Genomic DNA, 14,889 nt, shown 5'->3' on the forward strand with positions numbered 1-14,889 from the left:
AGTGTAAAGCCTCGTTGAGGCAAATTTGTGATTTGGGATATTGGGCTAAATTAGAATTGGCTTGACTTTTGAGTGCGTGAATGAGGAAATTATTTTGGACACAACCTATAAGCAAAAATCCTACTGGGGCTGAAATCATTAGTCATTCGTGTCAAGAAGTTAAGTAACATACTGTTTTGACAATGAATCATCAGTGGAAGTCATTTATCAAGCAGAAACATTTTCTGGTTTCAGCTTTTCAGTTGTGAGGGTTTGTTGTTTGTTTGTGTTTTATGTCATTGTGATTGGACTATTTGGGGATTTTGAATTGTTGGTTGGACAAAACATGCTATTTTGATAAACCTTTGTTGAATAATTAAGAAAGACATTTCCCAGTTTTCTGGGATCTTAAAGACTCAAAGATTAAAGACAGTAATCACTAGCTGCGCCCCAAATTATGATAATGAATGAATCCTATTTATGTAATAATTAAGAGCTATGAATGCAAAAGTGTGTGACGCACTCTCGCTCCCTTATATCCAACAAAATGTCAAATTACATTTCACTCCAGTTGTATAAAAAAAACAGTGTGGAGCAAAGAAACAACAGAAAGCTTGTTTCTGAGAGTCTGTGACTCCATATTAATGAATGATCTCTGCTTCATGTTGCTTGGATTGTTACCACAGGGCTCCAGTTAACATTATTAGCTTCAGTTTTCTAATTTAGTCAGAGAGAGGTTTAGCTTCTGCTATTAACTTCTTCCTCTCGGAGGATTCTGCTTATGTTTCTGTGTTCCTTCATCAACATGGCGAAGGATGGTAGTCAAGAAGACAGGGCGGTATTGCGGGCGATGCTGCCTCAGTGGGTGATGTACACTGAGGCTGCAGGCAGCAGCTAACCACCCCAAAGGTGATAGAGATATCCGATCGACAGGCTGATAATGAGACAGCGAGGGAGCGAGTGTGAGAGGAGGGTTCAGTGGGAACTCTTGTAAAACAGGATAAGGATGCAGCCGTCCTCGCTTGACTTTTCACTCCTGAAAAGATCAACATGGCAGCAGCTCGTGTATTTTTAGATGCCCTTTTTACGCAGTGCTTTGGTCGCGCACACTGCATACAGTGAACGATAAGAGTTTAGGAGCAAAAGTGGCTTTGCAGTGTCACACCAATGTGTGATGATAGAAAAAAAAGGCTTAGAAACACGGCGATAAGCAATGATGATGGCTGCCTGGAGTAAAAGCTCAAGGGCCTCGTTTCACGGACCGTATTTTTTAATTTGTTTTCCTACTCATCGATTGCACTGCAATACACTGCAACAGAGCAAATCCAACTGCAGTGCTGTGTTTTACTGTGGCTGTGTGGGTGTAAGTCTTTTTTAAGAGTGAGAAGCAGAGAAAAGAGAGAGAGAGGAGGAGGAGATACAAAACAAACTGTACAGTACAAATGCCGCTTTTCCAATATGGACAACTCACCTAAATCTCAGTAGTTTGGGCGTTTATTATACAGAATTAGAAGCAAAACCGACCAGGATGAACCCCCATTTGCGTAAGGCTGAGTAGTTGTAGTATTGTCTCTGTAAACCAGGAAGTGGCGTCATTGGTTTCAAGTCTAAGCAGATGCCTGAGACAATAGTCAGCCAGCTGAGAAAGTTTCCCTCCGGTTAAGTGAGGATAGTTGAATATTAACCCCCCGGCCCCGGCCGCCATGGCCCCTAGTACAGGCCGTGACCTTTCAGACCCCCACCGACCTTTTGGCTGGCCTTCTCACGATGCAGTACAACGCGCTGTGACATATGTTTGGAGTCGTGTTCAGCTGTGAGCGTGGCGTGACATGCTGTTGGTGCTTGACATGTTCTCCAGTTGAGGTGTTTGTGGAAACGAAACACAATCGGGTACCACCTGAAAGATTTAGCCAGTACATTCAGTTGAAAGTGTTTTCTGGCTCCGTAGTGGAATTAACGTCAGCGTTATTGATTCTCACCGTGAGCTTGTCGTTGAAGCGCTGCACTGGCTTCATTAAATGGACTCCCCCCCTCTGTCCTCCAGGACTACACCTTGACGATGTACTTCCAGCAAGCATGGCGGGACAAGCGGCTGTCCTACTCTGAGATTGCGTACAACCTGACTCTGGATAACCGAGTGGCGGATTCGCTGTGGGTCCCCGACACCTACTTCCTCAACGACAAGAAGTCCTTCGTTCACGGCGTCACCGTGAAGAACAGGATGATTCGTCTCCACCCTGACGGCACGGTGCTTTATGGACTCAGGTAAGCCTTTTACAACTGCCCTTCTTATCGTGTCATGACTATTAGTGGATTGATCACGAATGCGTAATGAAGTGATTGTATTATATGCAGTGTGTCTGACTGAGCCTTTTTAATGAACTCTAACATTGACATGAAACTATTGTGGCTGTTCACTTTCCTGCTCAACTTGGTTCTTAACATTTATGGTTTTAGGTATTCATAATATTCTACACAAACTCTTTAAAAAGAGAAAAATGTAATACAACAGGAGGTTGAAATGACAGTGTCGTTACAGTGAAAAGTCCCACAGTTTAATGAATAACATGCAGTGGCAAACTGAAAATTGTATTTAAATGAACAATAAGCAATTTGTATAGACAGACAAAAAAACTAAGTTTTTCTGACTTTTTTCTTGCTGACATTATCCTGAAATACTGGATAATTTGACCTCTTTGTGATTTTTAACACCATTCAAACAATTGAAATTGGAATCAGTTATAGCACATAGACATCTGAGACTGTGACTGTGTGGTTTCCATGTGGTCACCAGTGGTTTAGATAAGTTGGTTAAACTGTCTGATAATCATTTTTTGTTGGATTGTCACCATATTTCCAGATCTCAGCACTTCAGTGTTTTAGAACGTGCGGCCACAACTGTGAAAATAAGACCTAAATTGTAATAAAGCCGAATCGCTCTTTAACGACTGTGTATAGGACGAGCAATATGCGTCCATATTTTATCCTTCCACATCCCCCGATGATCATCAATATCAATAATTGATCGGTTGTGATCAATAATAAAGCAGGGTGTTCCAAACAGCCGAACTGAGTCTGATTGTGCAGGAGGGTTCAACCCATCTACAAGATGTCTCTTTGTGGTGTTGGACTGTGATGCCTCTGAGGAGACTCACATCCATAATTGATAACTCATAATCAATAATGTAGTAGTTCAATACAAACACTGAATCTGTATTTGTACTGATGCTGCGTATTTGACTTCACAAGCTAGCACAGCCCGTCCATCACTGTGTTGCTGCCTGCTCTGATCTGTCGCCTCCTCTTCATATGTGTGTGTGTGTGTGTGTGTGTGTGTGTGTGTAGGTGTATGTGTGTGTGTAAGTATGTGTGTATGTGTGTGTGCGCGTGAATGATCTCAGATTAGTATCCGTGTTTAAAAGATGAGATTATTGTTGCTAATTCAAGATGTTGCAGCATTCAGTCATTCTCTCTCTGGACAGACATGCACTTCTTGCGCAAATACTGCTTAAAAAATGTAAGTATCTGCACTGCACCAGATTATTCATTGCTACATTTTGTTTCAACAGTCAAGGAATATAATTTACAACTCTCTGACGCAATTATATGAACCGAAGCACATATTTTTGCCTCACAGTCTCAAAGCAATGGAGGCTAGAAAAAGGTTTGTTGTGAATGTGAGGGTGTGCGTGCAGCAGAGAGATGTGGTTGTTACCTCAGATACGTTGTCCTTGTCAGTGCCGGTGCCTCCCGGCTTCTCCGTTTTTTGGTTCGTGGTGTTGGGATCTAAAGGAGCGTGTTTGGGTTATCAGCATTTAAGAAACTGAATTCTTGACATCAATAGAATTATTGATGTATGTAACAATTATTAATGATTATTAATATAAACGGGGCACCACCCTGCGAACAGGGACCAATAACCAAACGATAAAACTAAGTCTCATAATTAGTAGTCACTCATAATGTCGATAGTCTGCGTATGACTATACATTCGGTGACAGTGAAGGTTTTTAAGTTCGAGCACAGGCTACTACATACAGTCTTATCAAATACATATGCACAAGTAATCACAGACGACTGCTCCTGAAAGTATAACAGAGTTTATTGAATCAAAATAATAAATGATCAAATCAATTAATATTGCAACCAACAAACGTTATCATACAATTTTATATGCCTAAACTAAAGAATGAATAAAATGGATGAGGGTGTATGTCTGTGTGTGTATGTGTATGTGTGTGTGTGGGTCTGTGGGTGAACAGGAAGGAGTCTTACAGCTACGCTAAAGACTACAAAGATGGCGGCGTCGAGTGACGCTGGCCAAAGGGGAGGGGCCTTAAGAACTACAGCTAAAAACTACAAAGATGGCGGAGTCGAGTGACGCGGACCAAAATGGCAGTTAGGCTGCTGTATGTAATTCACGTGTGCCTGGGCAGCACGTGATGTGAGGCTCGTTTGAACGAGGTTCCCCAGGGGTAGAACTAGGAGCTGTGTGTGTGTGTGTTTCGTGAAAGGAGGAAAGAGAAAAAGGGAGCAAGAACTCGAAGTGAATCACGCTTCGGCGTGCGATGTGGTAGGGAGCCTGATTGCTGGTTCTATCATGCATAAATATACCGCTGTCGTCTTTGAACTGCCGGTAACTTATGCCGTGATAAACCACGCACCTCAGCTCACTCACCGAGTCGAGTTAATGAAAAGAGAACTTCCACACGGAGTGGAAGACAATGAATGAAAAGAAATCAAATAAATCCCAAGCAAACAGTCATAGTTGATACACAAATACAGCGGCGCTTCTCTGCGCCGTAATGATTGCGTAATACCTCAATATCACGCGACAGTAATTTAAACACACAAAAACACGGGAATATCAACATATAAATGAATGGCCTGACTTAAACTTAAGTTAATTTAAGCTAAGCTATGCCCAAATGCCAAGAATCTTACTTGTAGATGCTTCGTTGCAACGTTGAAGGGTTCTTGAGCAAAGTTGTCCTTTTTCTTCGAGAGGAAGGGGGGGGGGTGCTTCTCAGCGCGGCGTTGAGCTGGCGCTGTTTCGGTCTGTCGTGGCGCAGCTCGCTCTGGAGCAAACGCAGACGTGATCTGTCCTCGCGGCAGGGAGGGTGATCTAATTTCGGCTGACGGCGTGGTCCGTGCGTCTTACCGGGAATCGTCGTTGAAGGAGGGAGGCGTTGTCGTCTTTCCTTCGCCGGAATGTGTGCACCAAAAGAAAAAGGAGCAAAAAGCGCTGAACTGATCGCTGAAGCAGATTCGTTATCGCGGGCTGTTTCATCCAGCGAAACGGCTTGTCAGGGTTTGAGTAGGGTTGAAGGGCCGTTGCTTCCTCGTGGCCAGCGTTGCGCTGGCGGGGAAAGTTGGTTCTTCTGTGGCCTGGACGGGGGGTGTCCGAGCGAAGAGAGCGTGGTGTGCTTCCTAACTCAACCGAGGTCGAAGGGGGAAAGCTGGATTCTCTGTGGCCTGGACAGGGGGGGGGTCCGGGCGAAGAGAGCGCGGTGTGCTCCCTGTTCGACGGAGGTCGAAGGGAAAAAGCTGGTTCTTCTGTGGCCTGGACGGGGGTGTCCGAGCGAAGAGCCTTGTGTGCCTCCTGTTACCCCGGAGGGAGAGTTGGAAAAAGCTGGATTCTCTGTGGCCTGGACGGGGGGGGGGGGGTCCGGGCGAAGAGAGCGGTTGTGTGCCTCCTAACTCAACCGAGGTCGAAGGGGGAAAAGCTGGATTCTCTGTGGCCTGGACGGGGGGGGGGGGTCCGGGCGAAGAGAGCGGTTGTGTGCCTCCTAACTCAACCGAGGTCGAAGGGGGAAAGCTTAGAAGTGTGAACTAAAAACAGTTTTATAGAACATCGGCTGAACCACAGGGGTCCTGGGGTCTCCTGGCCTTCGGCCAATGAGACTGCAGCGGTTACCATGGTTTTTTTGGGGGGGAGGGGGAATTCACACCTGAGTGTGAAATTTCACCCAGAGGAGGCTTGTTCTCATCAAACTACAAGTCAGGATGAGACCTGTGCTTGAAACAGTGAAGGCCCGATTCTCTTTGTCCACAGCACATGTTTAAGCCATAGGCCAGAGCCCAACAGTGGGTTTGGTCCAGGTTTTATTTGATGCTAGCAAGTCCAGACACAAGCTTCTGTCAGAGTCAGCCCGGCCAGATGCCTTTGCGCTGTGAGCACGCTGACACATACCTGCAGAGACGGGCCGGCTGGTTACAACAGCACGGCTTTAGTGCGTGTGGATGGCTGACTGAGAGCAGACTCAGAGTCCTCGACTGGGAAAACACGTTGTACGTGAAAACACGTCCCGTCTGTGTCGTTATCTGTTCGGTTATGAATTCATATCGCTCCATATCATGAGTGTAAAGGTGGAAGAAATAATTAGATCGTTTCGTTAAGTAAAAGTAGAAATGCCACAATGAAAAAATACTCTGTTACAACTAGAAGTCCTGCATTAACAGTAAAATGTCCACAAAAAGTACACGTCATCGTGTTCCAACCTTGTTTGTTTTTATAGATTCCATAATTGAATCGTTATTGCTGATGCATACACCTGTATGCAACCTTTTATTGATGTGTTTGGTCAGTGTCGCTCTCAGTAATCCAGTTTACATACTGTATTAAATTGCATCACGTTCCTGTGTTTGTTTGATTTGAAATGTTGTCATTTGTAAAGTGACGATAGTGAATACTGCTGTGAAATACATTGTGGTGGATATTTCTCTCTGAAAGGTGGTGGAGTGAAAAGTAGCACAAAATAGAAGTACTCAAGTAGAGTAGAAGTACTTGAAAATTGTAAAGAAGTACATAGAGTACGAGAGTAAATGTGACTTTCCACCGCTGACGGTCAGTTTAAAATCCATTTGTCCATTTATCCATGTACTTCAAATTGAAGCATTACGATATCTCTGTATTAAAGATCCACTTGTGCACTTTTATCCAGCACGGAAGGTCTAATGAAAAGATGGCATCCAGTTGCATCATGGGAAATGTAGGAGCTGCATGGTGTTTTTGAAACTTTACCCATACTGGAGTCAGGATGCGTCGACCTCGAGGATCTTTACCATTTCTTCTGTAAAAGAGTGGCTATGCTTTGTAGCATATAGCCATGACCTAGACTTTCATACGTGCTGTCAAATACAGGAAATACTGAAGAAGGACTTCTATATTCTTGTCCAAACCTACACGATATCAACACCCTGTGCACCCCAAAACCCAGCCAATCAAACTATCTATTAAGAATGTACAAACACAAATACATTATCAAGTCTCCAGCATTATTTCATTGTTAGTTTGCTTCCTTTCAAACCTCAAACTCTCGTAAATATGTCACGCTATAAGATGCGATGTTGTCTCACTAAATTATTGCATAATAAGCAGTGAAAGTAAACATATTATTGGCCTCAAAGGCAAACGTGGATTTATGCAAACTAACTGGAATTAGCTTACGCCGCACCTGGGGAACAGACCAATAGATTAGAGTGTTATTTCGTTTGCAGGAAGCATTCGATGTTTTTGTCTGTGTAGGATCTGTGTCTGTGGGTGGGTGGCTGTCTGTGTGCGAGTGGGCGAGTGTTATTGTTGTTGGGTGCATGCTGAAGAGGAAGGGTGAGTGTGTGGTTTACTCCTTATTCCCTGGATATATGCATCCCAATCCTGCCAAATCCTGGTCTTCAATTACCAGGAGGAGCAGAAAATTACAACAGTGCTCCCAACTGTCACTTTAGAGCTCAGTTCACTCAGTTCACAGAGGCAGTCTGATCTAATTACCCAGCCCCTGAAAAGGCTCAGCCAACAACATAGATACCGCCCAGGCTGCGAGAAAAGAAACACACACACACGCACACGCACACACACGCACACACAAAACAAGAAAAAAAACCCACAAACCTCCACTTAGCCTTTAATTTTATGCAGGAAAGAAGGAAAGACATTCGGTGCACGACTCCTGATGCATGTCACTCGGAATTCACGGTGATTGATTGAGAAAAAAGGGAGAGCCAGAGAGAAAGAAAGAGACATGAAGGTCAGACTTCATTCAAAATGGAGAAGTTATTAGGATTCTCCCTCCCTTTCCTGTCTTCCCCTCTCCCTCCCTCCTCTCTCTCGCTCTCTCTCTCTCTCTCTCTCTCTCTCTCTCTCTGTCTCTCCCTGTCTCTGAATATTGTAACTCCTTTTGTGAGAGGACATATCCTTGTGCTATGGAGACTGGCGTCCTCTTTTGTCTGGGCGAGCAGTGTTCCACTCTGCAGCTCAATCGATGACATCGCATGGCCAGGAGGAGGAAGCTGCTGAGTGGTGGAAGAGAGGGATTTAAATAAGCCTTTTCTTCTGTCAATACCATCAATATGGGCTTATCCATCTGTCTCTCAAACTATTGATCAGAGAGGATGGTTTATATGTTGTATGTGTTCAGATGTGCCTGTACTTTAGAAATTAAGAAACCTCTCCTTTGAATTGGCATGCTTTGGCACACGCTGGACTCTTTTTGTTGCCACTGCAGACATTTTATTTTCAAATTTGGCAACAGTGCCTGTGCAGAGAGAGACAATCCTGCATGCCATGTTTCCTCAGCTCAACACAGGCTTTCTATCCAAAATGGAGGAAGCTTCTCCATCTCAATTCAACTTCTACCTTCATTACAATGTCCATGTAATAATATGTCAGTTTAATTAAAGGTACGCAGGTTTGTAACCTGCTTGCAAAAATCTCTCTGCATTCGGCCTCTGCTATGATGCTCCCTCGAAATTAGATTCTGTCTGGGAATTTGTGGTGGTTATGTTATGTCCGGAAACAAGGTCATTTGGAATAAAGGTGCACAGGCTGCCTTAGGGGGAGGTCCACACACACACACACACACACACACACACACACACACACACACACACACACACACACACACACACACACACACACACACACACACACACACACACACACACACACTGGCTGAACTGTGATGGAACATGGACAGACGGAAAAGAAGCAGCCTTTTTTTAGAGCTCCATGTCCTATTAGCTCCGACGCAGAGCAAATGTAGCGTGTTTGAATCTGCGTGATCTGTTAGAGCGTGGCCTCTCCTCCGGCAGGTTGGGATGAGAGAGAGGGACGTGATGTTGATGAAGAGCAAACAAGCCAGTGCTTCATGAGCGCTGCTGCTGCTGCAGCTGCTGCTGCTACAGAGGTCCACGGCAGACTCGCTGCAGCGGCGATGACGAGGAGGAGGAGAGGCGAAGACAGGGAGGGAATCCTGCAGAGAAATCCTCATTCGTCATTCCTCCTCCTTTGTTATTAGCTGCTTATTAATTGTTATTGTGGATATTGGACATGCTAGCTTGGCCGGGGGATGCAGAAGCAGCTCTTGATCAGTGATGCAGAGTCTCAGACAAAAAAGCTTCGAGACTCCTGCTGATGATGTAGGTGGGCTATAAATAGGCTGTTATTTTTACCCCTGCCATTTTGGCCTCATTTCCGCTTTTCCCCTGTGCTTCCTCTGCCACCGTGATGATTTAGTGGTGGTGATGGTGAGTGATGCCTGGCTGGCTGGTGAGCACACCATCCCAGTAAGTTGTGGCCATAAAAGGGGTAAAACTAGGACAGATATAAGACTCCTGTGTTAATCCCCCAGTGCACCATGGCCCTGCTAACTGGCTCTTACATAAGAGCCCAGAGAGCAAGAAAAAGGAGGCAGAGAGAGAGCGAGACAGAGAGCCCGAGTGTGTGAGAGAGAAAGACTGTGCGTCTCTGCATCTCAAAAAATGAAATCCTAAACTTGCCAGGCTGGGCCCAGGGGAGCTCCAAGTCTTATGTAGACAGATTTCAAATAAACTTCTGCTCTTAATTATTAAAGACAAAGCACTCTTCAAGATAAGTTTGTAGTTGTGATGAAGTTAAGAGAGGAAAGATATTGTGATTTAGTTTTTACTGCTACAGCTTCACTTCGCTCCATGGCACAACAGTTTATTCTAGTTTATGCTTATGCTAAACAGGGAAGAGTTTTGAAACGTTTCTAAAATGTGTAGTTTTTTACACCGACTCAAAAGTGGGCACCTCCCCTTTTAAGATGAAAACATATTTAGTTTATTTTCTGTTTATACATCAAACAAACCCTCCATCTCACCAAGTCGGGTTCGGCGACATGATGATATATACCTTCAGACAATATAAATTTGTGTAGCGTCAGAGATTTTTACATCACAACCGGCATCCCTTGAATATCTTTGTGTGTATTGTGCTCAATGCTAAAACTCAAGTAGCAGCATTGAGTTATGGCAATATTGGATGTTAAATATGAGTTTTGCAACAATATGATAAACTGTTTTATTTACTGGATAAAGCAGATATCTTCCTGTTCTATTGATGAAAAAGTTTCCCCATATATCAGGACTTATCATATCTATTAGAATTATTGTGAAAAATAGAGTCGGCCCTCATCATATTAATAGTTTCATCAAATCAATGGCTTTCATTTGTATTTCTATTCGTGACTATCTGATGAAAATTCTTATCCCATCTGTGTTTGGGTGCACGTTTGTGGTTATATGTTTGTCGTGACACTCCGAACCATCAAAGCATAAAGTCAAGCTTTCCCTTTTCCTGAGCTCTCATTATCACTTCAACTGTGATCGGCTCGGCTGTTTCAGAGCTATGAGACCTTAAGAGTATAGTGAGGAGTCAGCAGTCATTAGACATGTTTCCATTCAATTGTAAAGCATGTTTTAAGCGAACTTTTGAAATGTTGCAAAAACAGAAATGTGAATTAGTTTCCATCATATGATTTGGAGTGAATAAACTCTGCTGCAGTGTAGTTTGGTCAGAAGTTGGCACTGTACCCGAGGCTGTAATCCGCAGAAGAAGAATTTGTGAACCGGAAACAAAACTTGTAGGATCGGCTATTTAACTCATGTATGAGAGAAAACTCAATTAGCAGCACTGAGTTGGGGCAAATTTGGATGTTATGAGTTTTGCAACAATATGATAAAGTATTTAAATTTTTCCCCCCCAGGAAATGTATACATCAATTTTCTTTAAAATAAATGGAGAATATTTAAAAAAATGATATATATATAAACATATTCAGTTGATGTGTCCAGTAGTATGTGAGATTAGCTGGGGACAGACATAGAGATGCACACAAGCACACGCTTACGACTGAATGTATAACCTCCTGGCTACACTACTAGTCTAGTCTAGGATGCTAGATTTAGTCCCTAGCGTTGAATTGTGTGTCCAGTCTCTCTCAGACAGCCTCGGGGGTTTGGCGCTGCCGGGTGCCAGCCCGTCTCAGCTCTGGCCAACTTGTCGTGTGTGAAACAGGAAGTACGTCGCTCTGAGTGAACCTGTCGGATGCGGCCGGCTGGCACTCAGCGAGTCTTTATTACAGGATTGTGAGGCCAGAGGTTGAACCCTCTGCTTGTTTTATATACTTAAAAGTAAAATCAGTGTTGTGTCCCAGTTACATACTACATTCAGTACGACTTTTATATAGTATGTTCTCATTTCACTATAAAGAAGTATATGTACAGGGAATGATGTGCACCAATGGAAGACAATACATTTCCACAATGAAAGTCAAAAGATCTGATTAGATAGTCCATTTTCTCTTTGCATTGCATTCTGGGACGACAGTGTACAACAGCAGTGATTTTTTGGTTCACTTATTTTTGCCACTTTTCCAGTATGAACACACTGCATACTCAAAACCTGCATATAATTCGTTTTTAGCATTAAAGAGCTGTAGAAATGCTGCAAACTCTCAAGCTAACGCTAATGTCATGTCACAGTCCAGGATCCCTGGATGTCTGTAGAGGAAAAATGTTTCACTCTGTAAATCAATTGAGCATATATGCATACTGGGTGGTCCAATGAGAGCAGTTTACTCTTTTTTTTGCACCGACACCCTTTGTATACAAAATCTAACATCTAGACAAACATAAAACATACAAAACTGCAAATGAAATACTAGGAAAAAAAGGTCAAAGGGCATCAAACCAACAATAAACCTGGATTTGTGTTGGTTTGTGGGCCAGCACCAGGGTGAGAGGAGTTACAACATGCAGGCTTTAAAAGCGTTGTGTGCAGGGATCAGCAGCAGGTTTCTTATAGAAAAGCTATGGCCGATCATTTTATTTAGTATATTTGTATTTCAACAAACTTCTGTTCGGATGACTTTCTCAGACTTGGCAAACAGCATTTGATTGTGAGTTGATCTTGATTCACCCATTTGATTAAATCTTCCATTTGAACCGGTTGTTTTTGGAGCAACGGTTCCGTATCGGGTGCTCCTCGGTTATAAGGATTTCTGCCTTTGAAGGTCAAATGAAATTAACTGGGCTGCCTCAGCCGGCTCTTTGACGAATCCCACATGTTCTATCCCACTCTGTGTGTAGGATCACAACAACCGCAGCCTGTATGATGGACCTGCGGCGCTACCCTCTCGATGAGCAAAACTGCACCCTGGAGATCGAAAGCTGTAAGTACTGTTGTCCCTGACAACCAGCTCTCACACCCACACGTAGACGTAGAATTAAACAGATCCCACGTACACATGCAGCGCTGAAATCTGGTCTGCCGGGCTTGGTGGCAGCAAGGTAGAACGAAGGCTGATAAGACTGCATGTAAAATGCTGAGAAAGGCTGATGAGATATCAAGAGATAGGCATCAAGAAGAGGAACATCACTAATGGCTCACTGACTGATAACATCCAGCCTAATTAATTCAACTCCAACTGCAGTGGCTTCCTAAGGCGTGGAGGAGCCTGATTAGGTCCAGTGTTTCAGGGGTGTGCTGATAATGGATGTTATGTGTAGCTTCCTCCCGAAACTGCCTCCATGTTTGTACAGTACAAAGAGCTCATTTCACATGGAGTTTGTAATTGTACGTGATCAGGCGTTCTCGAGTCAAGGGAGGGAGGGAGTGTAGAGGGACATGAGAGGGAAAGACAAGGTCCTCTGCGTGTTTTATCTGGGTCCCTGGAGAAAAGGATTCTGGGGCTGGGATGTGGTGTAGGGCTCAGTCTTTCCGGGTTTGATCACGCTATTGCCAGCAGCGTTAAGCAGCACAAAACCAGCTCGGCTCAGAACCGCCTCTCGCTGCTCCTCTCCCATTATGCTCGCCATCTCTCTCTTCATCACTCTTTCTTTCCGTTTCTCATCTCCTTTTATGCACACTCTCATCCTCGCCTTTTTTTTCTTCTCCCAGCCTTTTTATCTCTTTCTCCATCACTCATGCTCTCTTTTTTTCCTCCTCCTCCTCTCTCAGGCAGCCCAACACAAAATGGACACACACACACACACGGGCACGAGCGCGCACACACACACACACACACACACACACACACACACACACACACACACACACACACACACACATCCGCACAGCTCCAGTTTGATCACCAGGCAGTATCTGCTCTCATATGGATTAACTGGCAATGGTTTTAACGTTGGAATCGCTTCATGCCAGAGCATGCTATTTTATTCAGACTAATGAGCCCAGAGAACTCTCACTTCCCTTGATAAACTTGATGCATTTTTAACAGACACAAGTCTTAAATTCCCAGATCCTCAGCAGCTCACTGCTGTGGCTCAGACCGTTGGTCTCACGTGCTGGACTGCACTGAGGAATAATTGATTTCTAACTCTCCAACACTAAAGAGCTGTTGTAGCGCATATACAAAATGCTCCCTTACGACATTCCTCGTGCCAAAACCTCCCTTTCCCAAACTCCTCGACACCCTCCCGATGGCAGCCAGTCACGGCTGATCAGAACTGAACTGAGCTGCACATCAAAACCGCAGTATGGTGGACTCGGCCCTAATTGGGGGGATGTGGGGTTGCACAAGGCTGGGATGATGATAATGCAGGTGTGGAGGGAGAGCTTAGTGTATCTGCTGATGTAGATTTTCAACATCTGCCACATTATGCCTCACAGCCGCACCACAGTGTGTTCAGTGTTTCTTTTCACCGAAGCAACAATTAACGAATGAGGCTGGCAATAATATATATTTTTCTTATTTTCAACAAATCCCATGAAAAGATCAAAACCCACACACACACACACACACACAAGTTTATTTTGAGTCAATCACACATACACCGTCCTGCTAGAGCCCCAAATTTGGTTTAATCTGCAGCTAATACAGAATTAGATTTTTATATATATCTGTGACCTGTTGTTCCTGAATAGGAAGCTGAGTGCCACAGTCGGGATAAGTCAGAATTTGGAAAGAGAAGGAAAAAAAACATTGTTGGTTTTGTTTTTTTCATGGGATTTGTTGGCAATATAATAATGGTAACCTGAACAGCAGACACTTTGATATGTCAGAGAAGGAAATACACTGTTGTAAATAGTATGTTTAACAATGGCTGGTGTTCATTTTTTAAAGAGCAAAGCCTTGCAGTTTAATTATTCATCACATCTGAATAGGTCACTCCCTCTATTTTGAGTGTGAGGCAGACAAAGTAGAAGAGAGATGGCTGCTCCCTGTTTGCCTGCGTCACTGTTCATGTCACAGACGGTCTGCAACACTCGATTCCCCCGAATGCAACGGTTTGTATCCATGTGCAACAAACACATCAAGCTCCAAATTTCTTCTGTGTTATGTAGCTTTTAAATAACACACGAGTTGCCAATGCGAGACGTTTTGCTCCCAACATTGCTCTTTTGTCTTCTATATGCTTTTTGATGTTGAAGTTGATTATTTTTCTCTGCTATCAACAGCAGATATGTTTCAAAGATTTTTGCCTTTAAGTGACTCACAATACGTCAATTTTTAAAAAAGTACAATGTTGTTTTTAAGGGTCATTCTCTAGAATGCAAACATTTATGAAATGATTGACCTACCTTGCAGTTACAATCATTGATTCAAGTTGTGTGTTATGAAAACACACCTGCTGGAGATGGTAATCCAT

At 43.7% G+C, this 14,889-nt stretch overlaps 1 protein-coding gene across 2 annotated transcripts in view; it reads left to right on the forward strand.

The window, feature by feature from the left end:
* gabrb2a (gamma-aminobutyric acid type A receptor subunit beta2a) overlaps positions 1–14,889 on the forward strand; it is a 31,134-nt gene that overhangs the window by 9,642 nt on the left and 6,603 nt on the right. For both annotated transcript variants that reach the window (XM_079268193.1, XM_079268192.1), the window contains exons 4-5: positions 2,024–2,244; positions 12,370–12,452. In XM_079268193.1, the coding sequence (XP_079124319.1) occupies positions 2,024–2,244; positions 12,370–12,452 (304 nt within the window). The remainder of the gene's footprint in view (positions 1–2,023; positions 2,245–12,369; positions 12,453–14,889) is intronic.

This window comes from Melanostigma gelatinosum (assembly GCF_949748355.1).
Source record: "Melanostigma gelatinosum genome assembly, chromosome: 5".
NCBI lineage: Eukaryota > Metazoa > Chordata > Actinopteri > Perciformes > Zoarcidae > Melanostigma > Melanostigma gelatinosum.